The sequence below is a fragment of the Rhinoraja longicauda genome, chromosome 3 (assembly GCF_053455715.1).
Source record: "Rhinoraja longicauda isolate Sanriku21f chromosome 3, sRhiLon1.1, whole genome shotgun sequence".
NCBI lineage: Eukaryota > Metazoa > Chordata > Chondrichthyes > Rajiformes > Arhynchobatidae > Rhinoraja > Rhinoraja longicauda.
Genome location: NC_135955.1, coordinates 70,643,649 through 70,661,104, shown reverse-complemented (window position 1 = coordinate 70,661,104; position 17,456 = coordinate 70,643,649). Strand labels below are relative to the sequence as shown.

Genomic DNA, 17,456 nt, shown 5'->3' with positions numbered 1-17,456 from the left:
TGTGTATTTGTATGTGTATATACATACACTGAACTTTACTCTCTCGTTTATTATATTGTTTACAGTGTACTATGTTTACATATTCTGTTGTGTTGCTGCAAGTAAGAATTTTGTTGTTCTCTGAGACATATGACAATAAAACACTCTTGTCTCTTGATTTTTTAAGTTTAACTGGAAGTAATTAGCAATATCTTTAAAGACAACTTTACACATGCAATAACAAGATTTAATTTTTTATTACAACAACTTTAATGGACAAATATTGCAAATGTTACCACAAGATCAAAGGGGAAGAAATGAGATGTTTGCAACAGAGTGGTAAAACTTAGCGAATAAATTTTAGATATGTGCTTTTCACCACACATTTGCTCAATACCCTCATTCACAATTTCTTATTTATAAATAAAATCAAGACCTTCAACCGTGCTGATATTTGGACATGAAGTTCTGGCCAGTTGGTGTGGACAGTACTTGAGAGATTTTCAGAGAAGACACAACATAAAGTTATTTTAGACCTTTATGTCTTTGCTGCCATCTCTCGTTCATTTATGTCATGGCGTTAAAGTGAGAAAAATCCCAAGGCAAGCATGAATGTTGAACAAGAAAGAAAAAAGTGCACCACACAAATTAAGCTGTGTGGATAAAATTAAATGCATTAATGATAAATAAATACATATGCACTATTATTTGAATTATGGATGACACTTCAAATATTTCACATCCTCTTATTCCTTTAACTTACTCCAACTCACTTTGCTTTCTCTCATGCTCTGTATGTTAAAGTTCAGTTCTTAATACAGACAACAACACAAACAGTTAAAGGTAAACCAAGCCAATGGTAGGCCACAGCAGGAACGGAGACTCGGCCCAGAAAACAAAGGTCAAGTCTCCGTTCGGAAGAGACAATTTTACAGTCCACACAACACACAACCACAAAAAGCTTTAATTATCATCAGACGGGAGTGGGGGGACCAGTGCTAAGGGTGTATGACCATACTCAGCACTCCCCTTGCTTCCACTCAAAGATACAGTATTTTCGCTTTTTTTTGTATACAGAATTTGCAGCAAGAATGTTTAACACAACATTTCCTTCAAATCAATCACAAACTGTATCGAACACAATATACTTGACCCTTCAGTCATAAAACATTCCACATAATGGTCGAAGGTAAGGATCCTTATCATACCACAGAAGGTCCCGTTTACACACTCCCACAAATAGTCAACAGTTAACCACATCCTAATCTTAACGAGAGCATTGTCCATCGTCTTTCCCAGACATTCTTCCCAGGCAAAACAGGATATACTGCTCTTTAGGAATCACATTATCATAGTCAATTAGTCCATTTTTTATTTATTTGTCACATACACATATATGTGCAGTGAAATTAAAGATTCCCAAACAGTCCAACAATAAGAGCAATAAAAATAAGCAATAACACACACAATCATAAACCAACACCAAACAAAAAGAAACATCCATCACAGTGAGTCTCCTCCAGTCACCTCCTCACTGTGATGGAAGGCCAGAATGTCTTTTCTCTTCCCCTGCCGTCTTCTCAGGCTGTTGAAGTTGCCACGTCGGGGCTCCCGACATTGAAGCTTCTGCCGGGCAGAGAAAATCCCACGGCCTATTTCAGGCTGCGCCAGACGGTGAAAGGTCCGCGGCGGGCCGACCCAAGCCCCGCAATTCGGGGCGGGCGAAGACGCTGCCGCTGCCGGAGCTCCCGATGCCGGCCCCCACCCAGGGCAGGGCCTGCGAGCTTCCGATTTCCACGCGGCCCACGGCCGAAGCCTCCGAAGATGAGTCACAGCCGCACTCGCAGCGCCACCACAGCCTCCGAAGGCAGCCAGCTCTGCAGATGGTAAGTCCAGTTGGTGGGCTCTGCGAACCAGAGCCCAGGTGGTCCCAGGTGGAGGCCGCCACCTCCAGGTGTTTGGCCGATGGTAGGCCACAGCGGGAACGGAGACTTGGCCCAGAAAACAAAGGTCAAGTCTCCGTTCGGAAGAGACAATTTTACAGTCCACACAACACACAACCACAAAAAACACTACATCATATCTAAATACTACAATTAAGACAAAAAACAACAAAAAATACAAAAGACAAACGGACTGCAGGCAAGCCGCAGTTACTAGGGCAGCGCAGGCGCATCAGCTATTCAGGACCCAAAGTTCAGGCTCATCCTATTCATTCATTCTACCATTTTATTAGTTCGGTGGTTTCCAGGGATTGTAAGTTTCAGACACATCCTTATGAGCAATTAGCATTTCTCCACTTTCAACAATATAGAAGCTCCACAAGCATACAAGCAGGTTTGCAGACAATGGTCAAGCATCCCATCATGCAAAGTTAATAGCCATTAACTCTTTCATGCACTGCTCTAATTACATATTATATCTTCCATCTTCTCTGATAACCCAAAATCTATTCTTTATTGTAGTTAGTGCCACATGGTTATACAGCATGGAGGCAAGCACTGCGGCCCAACTTGTCTTTGCCATCCTGAACTGGTCACATTTGCCAGTTGCCTACCTGAACTGGTCACATTTGCCTGTGTTCGGTCCACATCCCTTGAAACCTTTCCTATCCACATATTGTCTCAATTACTTATAAACATTGCAATTGTACCTGCCTCTACAGCTTCCTCTGGCATTGGTCTATTGTCATGTGTACCTAGATACAGTTAAAAAAATATTGTTTTGCCTGCTATTCAGGTAAATCAAATCATACATGACAACATCAGGTAGTGCAAAAGAGAAAAAAAGTAGAGTGCAGAATCTAGTATTACAGCTAAAGAGAAAATCCAGTTTTAGCAAGTGCAGAGGGCGAAATGAGGTAAATTGGGAGATTGGGAATACATCCACAGCTTGTGCAAGGTCCATTCAAGAATGTGATATGAGAAAAGCAGCTGTTCTTGAATCTTGCAGTATATACTTTTAAACACTTGTATTTTCTATCTGACGGGAGAGGGGAGAGGAGACAATGACCAGGGTGCGAATGGCCCGATTATGTTGGTGAGGCAGCGAGAAGTTTAAAGATGTTACATTCATGCTAAATGATTATGCCCTCACTAGCAGTGGCACTGGGAAGACTCCAGATTACCATTTTTGAGGTCCTGTTTATAACCATTTTCCTAACTCCCTATATTTGCTCTGCAAGATATCATCCCTTTTTATGCCTATATCGTTGGTTCTAATGTACAAAACAACTTCTGCTTGCAACCCCTTAAAAGCCAAACCGTCAGCGCTTACCACTTGGAGCTCATACACAGCCACTCTTAAAATGGTCACTCCAAAAAATGGTCACCTTGCTATAGGAAGGATGTCATTTAGCTAGAAAGGAAGCAGAAAAGATTCAATAGGGTATTACCAGGAGCTGAGGGCTTCAATTGAGGAGACTGTTTGGACTGTGATTTTTTTTTGCTGGAGCGCAGAAGGCTGAGGGGAGATTTTAGAGGTGTTCAAAATCATGAGAGGCATAAGGTCATAAGTCATAGGAGTAGAATTAGGCCATTCGGCCCATCAAGTCTACTCGCCATTCAATCATGGCTGATCTATCTCTCCCTCCTAACCCCATTCTCCTGCCTTCTTTCCATAACCTCTGACACCTGTACTAATCAAGAATCTATCTATCTCTGTCTAAAAAATATCCATTGACTTCCTCCACAGCCTTCTGTGGCAAAGAATTCCACAGATTCACCACCTCTGACCAAAGACATTTATCCTCATCTCCTTCCTAAAAGAACATCCTTTAATTCTGAGCCAAGACCTCTGGTCCTAGACTTACCCATTAGTGGAAACATCCTCTCAACATCACTCAATCCAAGTCTTTCAGTATTCTGTATGTTTCAATGAGGTCCCCCCCTCAATCTTCTAAACTCCAATGCATACAGGCCCACTGCCGACAAATACTCATCATAACTTAACCTACTCATTCCCGATTCCTGGGATCATTCTTGTAAACCTCCTCTGGACCCTTTCCGGAGCCAGCACATCCTTCCTCAGATATGGTACCCACAATTGCGCACAATACTCCAAATGCGGCCTTACCAGCTCCTTATAGAGCCTCAGTATTACATCCCTGTTTTTGTATACAAGCCTTCTTGAAATAAGTGCTAACATTGAGCTTGCTTTCTTTACCGCAGATTTGACTTGCAGATTAACTTTTTGGGAATCCTGTACCAGCACTCAAGTCCCTTTTGCACCTCAGATTTCTGGATTCTCTCCCCATTTAGAAAATATTCCAACTACCAAAATGCATGACTTCACACTTTGCTACACTATATTCCATCAGCCACTTCTCTGCCCACTCTCCCAACCTGTCCCTTCTGCAGAGTCCCTGCTTTCTCTACACGACGGGCCACTCCACCTATTTTCGTATCATCCGCATAGGCAAGATGCAAGACCCGCAGTCTTTTTCCTGCAACACAGCAGTACAGAACAAAAGGACATAGGTTTAAGGTGACAGGCAAAAAAATGTATACACCGCTGCAACCCTAATTATACATCATTTGTGTTTCCTCTTCAGCTTTCTTTAAACCAGATAATGCAGTGTCTCATTTTAATTGAAACCCTTCATTGTATAGGTGAAATTTCTCTGAACCTTCTTGAATGTATAGGTGAAATTTCTCTGAACCTTCTAGAATATAATGATCTTCCTATACTGTGGTGACAAAAACTATAAACAATGCTTCAGTGGTGGATTAACCAACATTTTATGGTTTTAATAACTTCCTTGTTTTTATATTTCATGCTCCAGCTAATAAAGTCCTCTGAAAAAGCTTCATTACGATTAAATTCCATCTGACAATAGACAATAGGCAATAGACAATAGGTGCAGTGTTTTGTTAGTGTGTTTCCTTTCTGTAACCTGCTACAGTACAGCTACACAACTAATTAACAGAGGCTTTACACTCCAGTCTTGGGTTCAGCCATTTTAATTCAGGATCATTCTGGCTACAGCCTCATGGGTAATATATCCCCGGTACTGCACCACCGGGTGCGCTATTCCCATAACATCCCCCTTTATATACAAAACAGATATGTACAGGAACTTTACATGTATAGCCATAAATTAAATTCTTCCATGGTATCTTATTTCACTGAGTCCAACATGTCTCCAACAGTCCATTTACCAACATGCCTTTGACAATCCATTTCCGTGGTAGCTTCCAAATTTTCCTCCCTTGGATCTGCGACAGTTCAGTTCTCGGAATTATCTAAACTTTGAACAACACATGTCTGGTTCCTCATTCCCTTTCCCTTTTTATCTATTAATTTGTTTGTTTATTTATTTAGTTTTATTAGCCATTACATAAAACAATGCATATCAAACTATAACCGAAAATATAACATTAATTTTTTAAACATAACCTAATAGCCTGTACATCTATATTCAACTACATGTACAGGCCCTATCCTTATTTGGGCACATAATCCTGCAGATAGCGTGGTTTTCGAACGCATCTACCAGATCTTGTTGTCAGGGTTTGATGCTCCCTGGGGACCGGTGGTCGGCTCATAGGTCGATTTTCTCGCTCCGGTTCAGGCAATGGCTCGTTGGTCTTCCTCAGATGGCGCCGATTCCGACGATAGATGACGCCGTCCTCGGTTCTGACTTCATAAGATCTGGGTTGCGCAACACGGCCTACAACCACAGCCTTCCCCCAGGACTGATGTCGATTATCGGTCGGCTTCACTCGAACTGGATCGCCAGCTTTCAGGGGAATCAGATCTTGAGATCCTCTGTTGTAGTAGTCTGCTTGTCTGTCTCTAGCTGCTCTCAACTCATCTCTTACTTTTTTTGGAATTTCAGGTTTGAGCAGCCTCTGAGTAGTCGGTAGAATGGTCCTGGTACGTCTGTTCATCAATCTTTGAACTGGACTGCTACTTATGCCAGGTGTTGGTGTGTTGCGAAAAGCTAGTAGGCTCAGGTAAGGATCAGCTCCGGCAGCCTTAGCCTTCCTCAGCAATGACTTCGCAACTTTCACACTGCTCTCCGCCTTTCCATTACTCTGTGGATAATAGGGTGATGTGCTCGTATGTTCAAACTGCCACTTCTTGGTAAAACTCTTGAACTCCTCAGCTGTGAACTGTGGCCCATTATCTGTGATGAGCTGATCTGGTATTCCATATCTTGCGAACTGGCCTTTCATTTTATGGATGACATTCACTGCCAGTGTTTTCTCTAGTCTATTTCCCAATATCCTGAGAAATAGTCCACAGTGATCAAATAGTTCCTTCCATCCAAGTGGAACAAATCTGTACCCACCTTCGCCCATGGTCTCCCTGGAATTTCATGGGAATGCAGCGTTTCTTTTGGTTGCTCTTTCCCTTGAGCTTGACATGTCTCACATTTTTGTATGAAGTCCTTGATTTCTGCACTCATTCTGGGCCAGTGCAGACATTCTCTTGCCCTTCTTAGACAGCCATTCACACCAATGTGGGAATCATGTACTCTTGTGAGCATGTCGCGTCTCCTGGCTTTAGGGATGATTACTCTCTCTCCCCTAAATATGAGGCCATCTCCAACACTCAGCTCGTCCCTCACATGGAAATAGGAGATGAGCTCTGGGTCAACATCCTTCTTGTTCTCTGGCCAGCCTCGTTTGATCACCTCTTGCAGTTTCTGCATAGTCTCATCTTCTCCTGTTGCATCCCTTATGCCATTTAGCAGAGGCTGTGCTATTGGGATGTGCCTTGCCAGGTTTACAGTCTCCAGTTCTCTCATGGTCTTGTCAGTCTTGCCAGCACTGCCTTCAACCACTGAAGGTCACCTCACCTTCTGTCTCCTTTTTCTGTACGTTTACTTATTTATCTATTTATTCAATTCTCTATGTTCTAGAAATCCCTGTAAAGCGCCTTTGAGTGTTTGAAAAGCGCTATATAAATGTAATGCATTATTATTATTATTATTATTATTATATGCTCTGCTCAACGTGTCTGCAAGGTGCATCTCCTTCCCTGGTCTGTATCTTATTGTCACATCATAGGTCTGCATCCTCACCAGCATCCTCTGCAATCTCTTTGGTGCCCAATGAAGTGGTTTTGTGGCGATTATCTCCAGTGGCTTATGGTCTGACTGCACATTCACTGGCCTTCCATATGTGTACACATGGAACCTCTCTAGACCAAACATCACTGCCAGCAATTATTTTTCTATTTGTGCATATCTGGTCTCCGCATCCGTCAGGGCCCTGCTGGCATAGGCAACTGGATGGCCCTCCTGCATCAGCGCCGACCAAGTCCAGTTTCTGACGCGTCGGCCTGTACTGTCAGCTCCTTGGATGGATCATAGTATCTGAGTACTGGCTCGGCAGTTACTAGCTTCTTTATGTCCATCACCGCCCTGTCATGCACCTGTGCCCACCACCAAACTACATCCTGGGTCAGCTTGCGTAGCGGTTCACATAGGTCGCTTAATCCAGGAAGGAATTTGCTCAAGTAGTTAACAAAGCCAATAAATCGCTGAACTCCTTGGACATCCGTTGGGTTAGGCATATGTAGCACGGCTTCTACCTTCCCTGGATCTGGTTTCAGTCCTGCAGCAGAGACTCTATGTCCTATGAAAGTGACTTCCTTCACCTTCAGCTTTGCCTTCTCTATGTTCAGCTTCAGGTGACGGTCACGACATCTCTCCATCAGAGCTTTAACCTTCCTGTCATGGTCTCTTTCTGCTTCCTCTGCCGTTTTTCCTTTCCCAAACACTAGGATGTCGTCAGCAACAGACCTCACTCCTTCCAGGCCCTCCAGCACTTGGTTCTGTCGTCGCTGGAACTCCTCAGGGGCCGTGGACAGACCAAACGGCATGCGTCTCCACCTATATCTACCGTATGGTGTGTTAAATGTCGTAAGCTGAGAACTCTCATCATCCAGTTCCACATGCCAAAACCCGTTCTTGGCATCAAATGTGCTAAAGACCGTGGCATCATTCAGGTCGGTGAGGACATCTTCGATCGTCGTCATTTGGTAATGACTTCTTTTAAGCCCCTTGTTCAGATCCCTCGGGTCTAAACACACTCTCAACTTCCCATTGGGCTTTTCTACACACACAAGGCTGGATACCCATGGTGTGTGGGTCTCTACTGGGGCAATTATTTCCGCTTCTGTCAGTCTGCCCAATTCCTCTTTCAGCTTACTCCGTAAGGCTACAGGGATTCTTCGTGGTGGGTGGATCACCAGCGTTATGCTGTCAGCTACCAGCAGATGGTACTTGCCCTCAAATTTACCTGTCCCTTCAAACACATCAGCATACTCCGCTATCAATCTTTCCTTGGTCAGAGGGATTTCACTGCCACTCAGTGTCATTATGTTCTCTGTACACACTGAGATGAGCCCCATCTGCTGGGCTGCCCTGCTTCCCAGGATTGGAATGCAGTCTTCCTCCAGGACTACAAACTCTACTTTGTATTTCCTTCCATTCTTCGGGTTCACCAGTCTCATCGTGCTTTTCCCAAGAGGCACCACTGTCGTATTGTTGTACATGGACAATACTTGCTTGGTTTCATCCACATCCTTTGCATACATCTTGGGAATGATGTTACATGTGGCTCCACTGTCCACCTGGAATTTTACTTCCTTTCCTTTCAGCATCATGGTCGCAAAGATTTTCTTTGGGAATTGAGTCTCCTCAACCCTGTGCACACTTTCTGCTTTTCCTGCTTCTGGTTGCAGTTCCATTGTGTGAATTTCATCAACCTCTTGACTGTCATCATACTCATCACTGGAACTCTCCACTTCCACCACTGCATGCACAGGTTTTTTCCCTTTCTTTTCTTTCTTCTGCTGCCCCTGCTTTTCCCTGCATTGTGAGGCAAAATGATCTTTCTGATGGCATTTGAAACACTCCCTGCCATATGCCGGACATTTCTCCTTCTTTCTCTCATGTTTGTATCCACAGTATTTGCACTCGATGGTTGGCTGGTATCGTTTCCCCTCCTGCCTCACTGCATAGACATCTTGTCACTGGTCCCCTACCAGGACATTAACTCTGGCCTTGGCCAGCACCGAAGCCTGGCATGCTTTCACACACTTTTCTAAGTCAAGTGAGGTTTCTCGGAGAAGTCTTTCCCGCAGCATGTCATCCCTTATGCCGCATATTATTCTATCACGTATCAGTGAATCCTTCAACTCTCTGAAACCGCAATGAGCTGCCAAGAGCTTCAGTTCTATTAAAAACGAATCAAAAGTCTCCTCTCTCTCTTGGCTCCGCATAAAGAATCTATACCTGTCGACGGTCTCGTTCCTCACGGGTTGACAATGCTTTTCGAAAGCATCGAGTGCCCGCGCTAGCGTAACCTCTTGTACGTTGCCCTCCGGCGTCCGTGTCTCGAGCGTTTGGTAGAGCTCCCTCCCTTGCAGTCCAACTAGGTACATTAGCAGTTTCCTCATTGTCTTGTCCTCCTTCCCTTCCATGCTCAAATCAACATAGAGCTCAAACTCTTCCCTCCATTGTCTCCACTGCATTGGCAGGTCCCTTGCCTCAAAATTCATTTGCCTAGGGGGCTTCAGCTGCTCCATTTTCCTGATAAATCCGCCCCTCTATCAATGGAAACAATGTAGGCCCCACAGTCGTCTCTCAGCAGTAATTACTCACAAATGTCGTCTGCTGTCGTCCTTTCGATTGATCCTGAAGCAGGCCCCGATCTGACACCATCAGGAGTAGGCCATTCGGCCCTTCGAGCCAGCACTGCCATTCAATGTGATCATGGCTGATCATTATCAATCAGTACCCCGTTCCTGCTTTCTCCCCATACCCCCTGACTCCGCTATCCTTAAGAGATCTTTCTAGCTCTCTCTTGAATGTATTCAGAGAATTGGCCTCCACTGCCCTCTGAGGCAGAGAATTCCACAGATTCACAACTCTCTGACTAAAAAAGTTTTTCCTCATCTCTGTTTTAAATGGCCTACCCCTTATTCTTAAACTGTGGCCCCTGGTTCTGGACTCCCCCAACATTGGGAACATGTTTCCTGCCTCTAACCTGTCCAACCCCTTAATAATCTTATACGTTTCGATAAGATCCCTTCTCATCCTTCTAAATTCCAGTGTATACAAACCTAGTCGCTCCAGTCTTTCAACATAGGACAGTCCCGCCATTCCGGGAATTAACCTAGTAAACCTACGCTGCACGCCCTCAATAGCAAGAATATCCTTCCTCAAATTTGGAGACCAAAACTGCACACAGTACTCCAGGTGCGGTCTCACTAGGGCCCTGTACAACTGCAGAAGGACCTCTTTGCTCCTATACTCAACTCCTCTTGTTATGAATGCCAACATTCCATTGGCTTTCTTCACAGCCTGCTATGCCTGCATGCTTCCTTTCAGTGACTGATGCACTAAGACACCCAGATCACGTTGTACGTCCCCTTTTCCTAACATGACACCATTCAAATAATAATCTGCCTTCCTATTCTTACCACCAAAGTGGATAACCTCACATTTATCCACATTAAACTGCATCTGCCATGCATCTGCCCACTCACACAACCTGTCCAAGTCACCCTGCAACCTCATAGCATCTTCCTCACAGTTCACACTGCCACCTAGCTTTGTATCATCGGCAAATTTGCTAATGGTACTTTTAATCCCTTCATCCAAGTCATTGATGTATATTGTAAATAGCTGCGGTCCCAACACCGAGCCTTGTGGTACCCCACTAGTCACTGCCTGCCATTCTGAAAGGGACCCATTTATCCCCACTCTTTGCTTTTTACTACTGCTACTACTTTCCCCATTGTACCAGTTGATCAATGTTGTCCTGAAGCCTTCAACCACCCTCCTCACAATCAACAGCAGGAGAAATGTTCATGTCATCGTACTTCTTAGTTTGTACATCCTAAACATTCATATATATTACAATGAGGGACACGGCATCAAGAAGTATGGTAGATCATTAGTCACTGGCTATAAAATCATAAAAACAGCCTTCCACCATCATTCTCAACCTCCAATTTCCAAACCAATTTTCGATTCTGTTAGTTCTAACCTTTAGGATAGGGGTCGGCAATCTTCAGCTCGCAGGCCAAATCCGGCCCACCGCCTGTTTTTGTATGGCCCGTGAGTTTAATAATGATTTTTGCAGTTTTAAAAGGTTGAAAAAATCAAAACAAAAATAATATATCATGAGACGTTAAAATGACATGAAATTCAAATTTCAGTGTCCATAAATAGTTTTATTGGAACACAGCCACACTCATTCATTTATGTTTTGTCTACGTATTGTGTACCTATCGTTCACGTATTGTACGTGTTCCCATCGCTTCGCACTGCTGCTCGGCGCACTACAAAACTGAAGATGCTCAGTGACCAAATATAGCTCGAGAGCGTTTGGACGCTACATCCGTCTCCGTACAGCAACATTCTATTTTTTAAAATTATTTTACCAGTGCATACCCATCATGTTAAACCAAGAAAAGAAGAGAAAAGTAGACTTGGAATGTTGTGCTTCGAAGGAACAGTGGAGTGTGGATTATTTTGTTACTGAATTGGATGGCAAAGCATTGTGTTTATTTTGCAGTGACACTATAGCTGTGCTAAAAGAATACAATATACGTCGAGATTACCAGGCTAAGCACTCATCACAATATTCCCAACTCTCAGGAAAGCAACAGTCAGAAAAATTAGAAAATTTAAAAAGTAATATCTCATCACAGCAGAATTTTTTCAAAAAAATAGCAAATGAAAATGAGGTTGCAACCAAAGTAAGTTTCCGAGTGGCTCATTTGTTAGCTAAGCAAATACTCATGGACTTATATCAGTATGTGGCAGTACATATTAGTAGACCAGTGTTAAAAAAATTGTGCTCATTATTACTGCATTTTGAATGCGTCAATAAAGAATTTGAGGAAAAATATATTTCCTTGTTGTATAAGTACCTACATAATAGCTTCGATTTTGTTTCTTGGCCAGCAAAAATTATTTAATATCTGGCCTAAATGATTTAATATCTGGCCTTTTACAAAAAAAGTTTGCCGACTCCTGGTTTAAAATGTTTACATTTTAAAGTCTCCTGTATTTTTACAAGTTAAATAGATTTTTAATAGAAATAAATTATGAATTAAATATGTTTCTAATCACAAATGGTGAACATTGATTAAGGACAAATCGTTCTATGTCTTAGCCTTTAATTTTTTATGCTAAATATAATAAGTTGTGTTTTAATAAAATAAGTATATTTTTGCTTTTTTATGTCTCTAACCGGCTCGCTGCCTGTTCATTAATTCATGATCCGGCCCGCCGTAACAAAAAGGTTGCCCACCCCTACTTTAGGACCAGTCTTCAACGAAGGCCCTTATCAAAGGTTCATACCGCACAGACAAGACAAGGCGGTGGCAGACACCCAATTTCTATGGTAAGTATGATCAAATAGAATCGCATCAAAGTAAGTAACAATTTCGGACCAGTCTGATTTTGCAGGTGGATGAGAAAGATGTCTCTCCATCATTGATGCCCCCACCCTCTGTTGTGGGACTCCAATCCCCAGAATGCACGACGACGCCTCTTGTTATTTCCGGCCTGAAGCAATTTCCTGTTATCGGGGGCGTTGTTCACTCCTCCACGGGCGCTTGTCGGTTTATTTTCCTCCTCTCCAGTTCGATGTATTCACGGCGGCCGCAAGATTTCAGCGAGGGACTGAGCGGCCGAGGTTGTGAGGATGTGTCGGCGATGGGTGGACACGCTGTCTCAGCAAGGTCATGGGATTGCAATGACCCTTGGACAACGGAGAGCCGGTTCCGGGCCCCGGTAGTCGGGCCTTGGGGAGAGAGAGCGGAGGCGGCGGGGGCAGCGACTCCACCCCCAGCCACACCTGGCACTGCGGGGGTGGCTGCCACAGAAAACGCGGCGGGATCCTCTGGCGAGTATTTAAAATGAAGTAGACGGGCCCGGGGAAACGTGTGCCGAGTCTGTACAGCAGGAGGAGCCACTGATCCGGCTGGGCTCTCGCACCTGAGACCGAAGGCCGATCCCTGCTTACTGCATGGTCGACTCTGTTGATTACCGTTAACTCGTGGTGCCCAAGTTCTCCAATAGAAATTTTGATGGTCATTTTGCCAGGCAGATTTCGCCATCAGTGAGGTCACTGAAATAGATCTAATCAAAAGTTCCTTTTCAACTTAGTGTTCAGTATTCCTCATAGTTTTGACTGTATATGGCTATTGACATGGTTGATCACACTCCCCTCCAGTGTCACTGTGTCTTACCCCTCGTTTACTTATCTGTTTTCAAAAGCTGGAGAATCTCCTGCAATGACAACATTTTGGATTGATTACACTTCAGGGGGCCCCAAAAACCTGTTCCTTTATATGTTCTTCTATCCTCTGAAGTTAATTTTCTGGGGTAATGAGCAAATTGTATGTTGGCCTCCAGGGTATTTGAGTGCAAGAGCAAAAACACCTTATTTGTGAGAACTCGTTTGGAATATTGCTAATTGGTGTAGTTTCACACCCAAGGAAGAATAAATTGTGATAAAGTGAAGACTATGCCAAAGTCAGGTTCGGCAGAATGAATTCTTGAATGAGTGATTTGTCATATGAGAAGTTTAAGTTAACTGGGCCAAATTTAGGAGAATGAAAGATCGTCTAATTGAAGTGCATAAAATTCTGAAGTTGTAAAGAGTAAATAGAGGGGTGAATTAATGTATAAGAAAATAACTGCAGATGCTGGTACAAATCGATTTATTCACCAAATGCTGGAGTAACTCAGCAGGTCAGGCAGCATCTCGGGAGAGAAGGAATGGGTGACGTTTCGGGTCGAGACCCTTCTTCAGACTGAAGAAGGGTCTCGACCCGAAACGTCACCCATTCCTTCTCTCCTGAGATGCTGCCTGACCTGCTGTGTTATTCCAGCATTTGGTGAATTAATGTCTACTGGAGTGTCCAGAATTAGTGTAAAATAAGAGGCCTGCCATTCAGGGCAGAAATGAATGGTGTGGAGAGTGGTGAATTTGTAACAGATGTCAGCTGATAGTCTATCTCCTTTGATTTTCACCTACCCTGGATAAAAGACTGCATTCACCCTATCAATCCCTCATGATTTTATACACCTCTAAGATCACCCATTTGCCTCCTGCACTCAAGGGGATAAAGTCCTAGCTTGCTCAATCTCTCCATGTTGCTCAAGGCCTGGCAACATCCTTGCTAATCCTGCATCTTTTCCAGCTTAATAACATCCTTAATATAGCAGGATGACTAAAACTGAACGCAATACTCCAAATATGACCTTACTAATGTGTTGTCGAACTGTAACATAATATCCCTACTCCTACTGATTAAGGCCAATTACCAAAAAATGCTTTTACCACCCTGTCTATGACACCACTTTCAAGGAACCATGTACCTGTATACTGATTAAGACCAATTACCAAAAAATGCTTTTACCAAAAGTGGTCTATGACACCACTTTCAAGGAAGCATGTACCTGTATTCTGAAATCCTTCTGCTCAACAACACTCCCCAGGGACCTGCCATTCTCTGAAAGTCCCGCCCTGGTTTAACTCCCTAAAATGTAACACCTCACACTTATCTGATATCTTCATTATCTATAACTCCATTAGCCATTCTTCAGGCTACTTGCTCAGCCGATCAAAATATTGCTATCATTTTTGATAACCATCTTTATTGACTACAAGACCACCTCTTGAGCGTCAAGTGCAAACATACTAATCATGCTTTGGCCATTTTCATCCAAATTATTGATATAAACCAGAAACGGCAATGAGTCATTGCCCTCTAGTCATAGCCTTCTAGTCCAAAAAACATTCTTCCACCAGCATCCTCAGCTTCCTTCCATGAAGCCAATTCTGTATCCAGGCAGCTATGTCTTCCCAGATCCCATGCGATTTAATCTTCTGGAGCAGCTGACAATGTCGGACCTTATCAAAGGACTTGCTGAAGTCTGTGTAGACAATATCTTGTCAGCCTCCTTTGTTACTACTTCAAAAAATAACAAGGAAGACTTAACTTAATCCTGCGATGCTTCTCTTTTATGTCAAATATCTCATTGCCATGTAGCCTAATGTGATCAACAAATCTAAATCAGTGTTATAAATTGGAAAAAGTTGAGGACCCTGCATTAATCCCTGTGGCACCCAACTAACCACAGTCCACCAACCCATTTCTGCTTTCTGTCAGTTAACCAATCATCCATCCACTTCAGGTGCAGATAGTTCACTGTTTTGTAAGGAACACTGCTCTGTCTGCAGTAGCCACCTTGAGTTTCGGGTTGCATGCCATTTCATTTCTCCTTCCCACTCTCACATAGACCTGTCTTGGCCAGCTTGCAACCCAGTGGTATGAACATTGAATTTTCCAATATTGGGTAACCCACAAACCCAGTGCGTTTCTCTGACGACTTGACTGCCCGACTCGTTTTGCATCTCCCAATGTTCATCTTTCCCACTCCCCATCCTCCTCCTTAACTGGTTCCATCTGCTCATTATCCCCTCCGATCTGGTTCTATCTACCAGTCTCTCCTTGCTATGTATCGCTATATACTGGCACTCTTTTTCCTTCCCTGTCAGTCCTAATGCAGTGTCTCAACCCCTGTCTCCACAAATGCTGCTTGACCCTCTTAGTTCTTCCACCATTCCACTTGTTCCATCCAAGCCAGTTTATTACTCTGAAAAATATGTACTCTCATTTTATTTAATAATTTCTTGTGTGGCACCTCGTTGAATGCATTGTGAAAGACTAAATGCACTGCATTGCTTGGATTGCTCTTATTTATTCTGCAGGTCATGACCATGGAGACTACAAATTTGTCAAACACAGGCTAATTGGTTCATATGTTTATTTTCTCTCATCTTCAAACAATGGATAACTTCTTCCACTGGAAGACTGGCACGTTTTACTTGATAATCTCCCAGCAGCAGTTGTTGCTGACGACAGCCTGTATGGCTCACAGTCCTGTGTTACACTGCTATTCTGGGTGAACCTCAACAAAAGTTACTTTATCTACTTTGAAAAAAATTGTATACCTAGCATCATGTGTTGTAAATTTTCACATCCTTCCTACTAGCACAATGACTATAACTATGCACAACACGTTACCTGATATGCATCTGGTATTTTACACAGTTCCAACATGATATTCCCATTCCTGTATTCTTTGCTTGGTCAATAAAGGTAAGTATCCATTCTATCTGTTTCATTGCCTATTTTCCTGCCCTGCTACATGAAGGGATCAGTGGATATGCACTTCAACATCACTCCCTTAGCAATTGATATCCTATCATTTTGCATATATTGTCTTGCATTGTTTACCTCTCCAAATGTGCTAATTGAGCAAAATGGATTTAACCAGTCCATTTCTGTTTTTCTGAAGCAAGCAATAATGCATCTTGTGATTGATGTTAATGGTTTAAGTTCAGAACAAGATTGCACCAATTTTTATGCAGAGGTTGATTAGAGGATTTTAGGGAAGCTATTACATGCTGTGTATCTAGAACTACTTGCTGCACAAAAAAGTTTTCTTCAATTGTCCCTGATTCCAGTTTATTTGTTATGTCTCAAATTTCTTGCATAAGATAACACAAATGTTTTAAATGAAGAGATTCTTCTTACTTTGTTGGTTGATGATATTTATAGCACCACACTTGCATCTGCAACACATTATACTGGTCTTGGCCCCTTGCACATAAATCCTTTTGATGCAAACATTAGTAAGCTGGCTAAGTGGAGCTTAGAGGGCACCCTGCGAGACACCCGGTGTTCGGATAAATGACTAGCCTGCAAGCAGTGTTTTTCTGAGGTTCTGTCTCCAGAGTATTCCAGTACTCCCGGCAGCTTGCACCTGTTGAATTGTTTTAATTGTGGCTGATAGAGATGTTTAAAAAAATGTTCAAATATACTTCACATGTTTTCATTGTGAAAATTAGTCAACTTCCATTCGTCACAAGTAGTTAACAGCACTACAATAAAATAATTCAAATGCTTACTTCTATTAATCTTTTTCCCACTCTCACTCTCCCGGCCTAGTGTAAAATAGAGAAACTGTAAACAGTACATATGGCTCCTCTTGCCAGAACATCAGTGTTAACCTATGAAGGAACTGCAGATGCTGGTTTAAACTGAAGATAGACACAAAATGCTGGAGTAACTCAGCAGGACAGGCAAAATCTCTGGAGAGAAGGAATGGGTGACATTTCAGGTCAAGACTTCTTCAGACTGAGTGTTATGTTATATCAGTGTTATGCCACTGGGTCAATTGGTTAGTTTTTTGACAGAGCAAGAGGTCGGATGGACCAAAGTCCCAAATAGCTGGAGGTTAAGTTTGGAATCATAGTTGGCATTCAACTTGATTCGGCCCATTTATCTGATAATCTAAGGCAGGTTAAATCTGCAAAATGTAATGTTGAGTCGACTAGATGTTGTGCTTGAGTCACAATGTCATCGAGCAGACCTAAGTTTAGCTAGTGAAAGGTGGCTTCCAATACATACCTGAAGGTGCTGCATGT

The 17,456-nt window shown here is 42.9% G+C and overlaps 1 protein-coding gene across 1 annotated transcript in view; it reads left to right on the top strand.

Annotated features, from left to right (window-relative positions):
• Nucleotides 1–12,542: 12,542 nt before the first annotated feature.
• The window catches only part of slc25a46 (solute carrier family 25 member 46), a 45,503-nt gene continuing 40,589 nt past the window's right edge, over nt 12,543–17,456 (top strand). Inside the window, exon 1 of the mRNA XM_078397028.1 lies at nt 12,543–12,857. Coding sequence (XP_078253154.1) covers nt 12,599–12,857 — 259 coding nt within the window. The 5' untranslated portion in view covers nt 12,543–12,598. The remainder of the gene's footprint in view (nt 12,858–17,456) is intronic.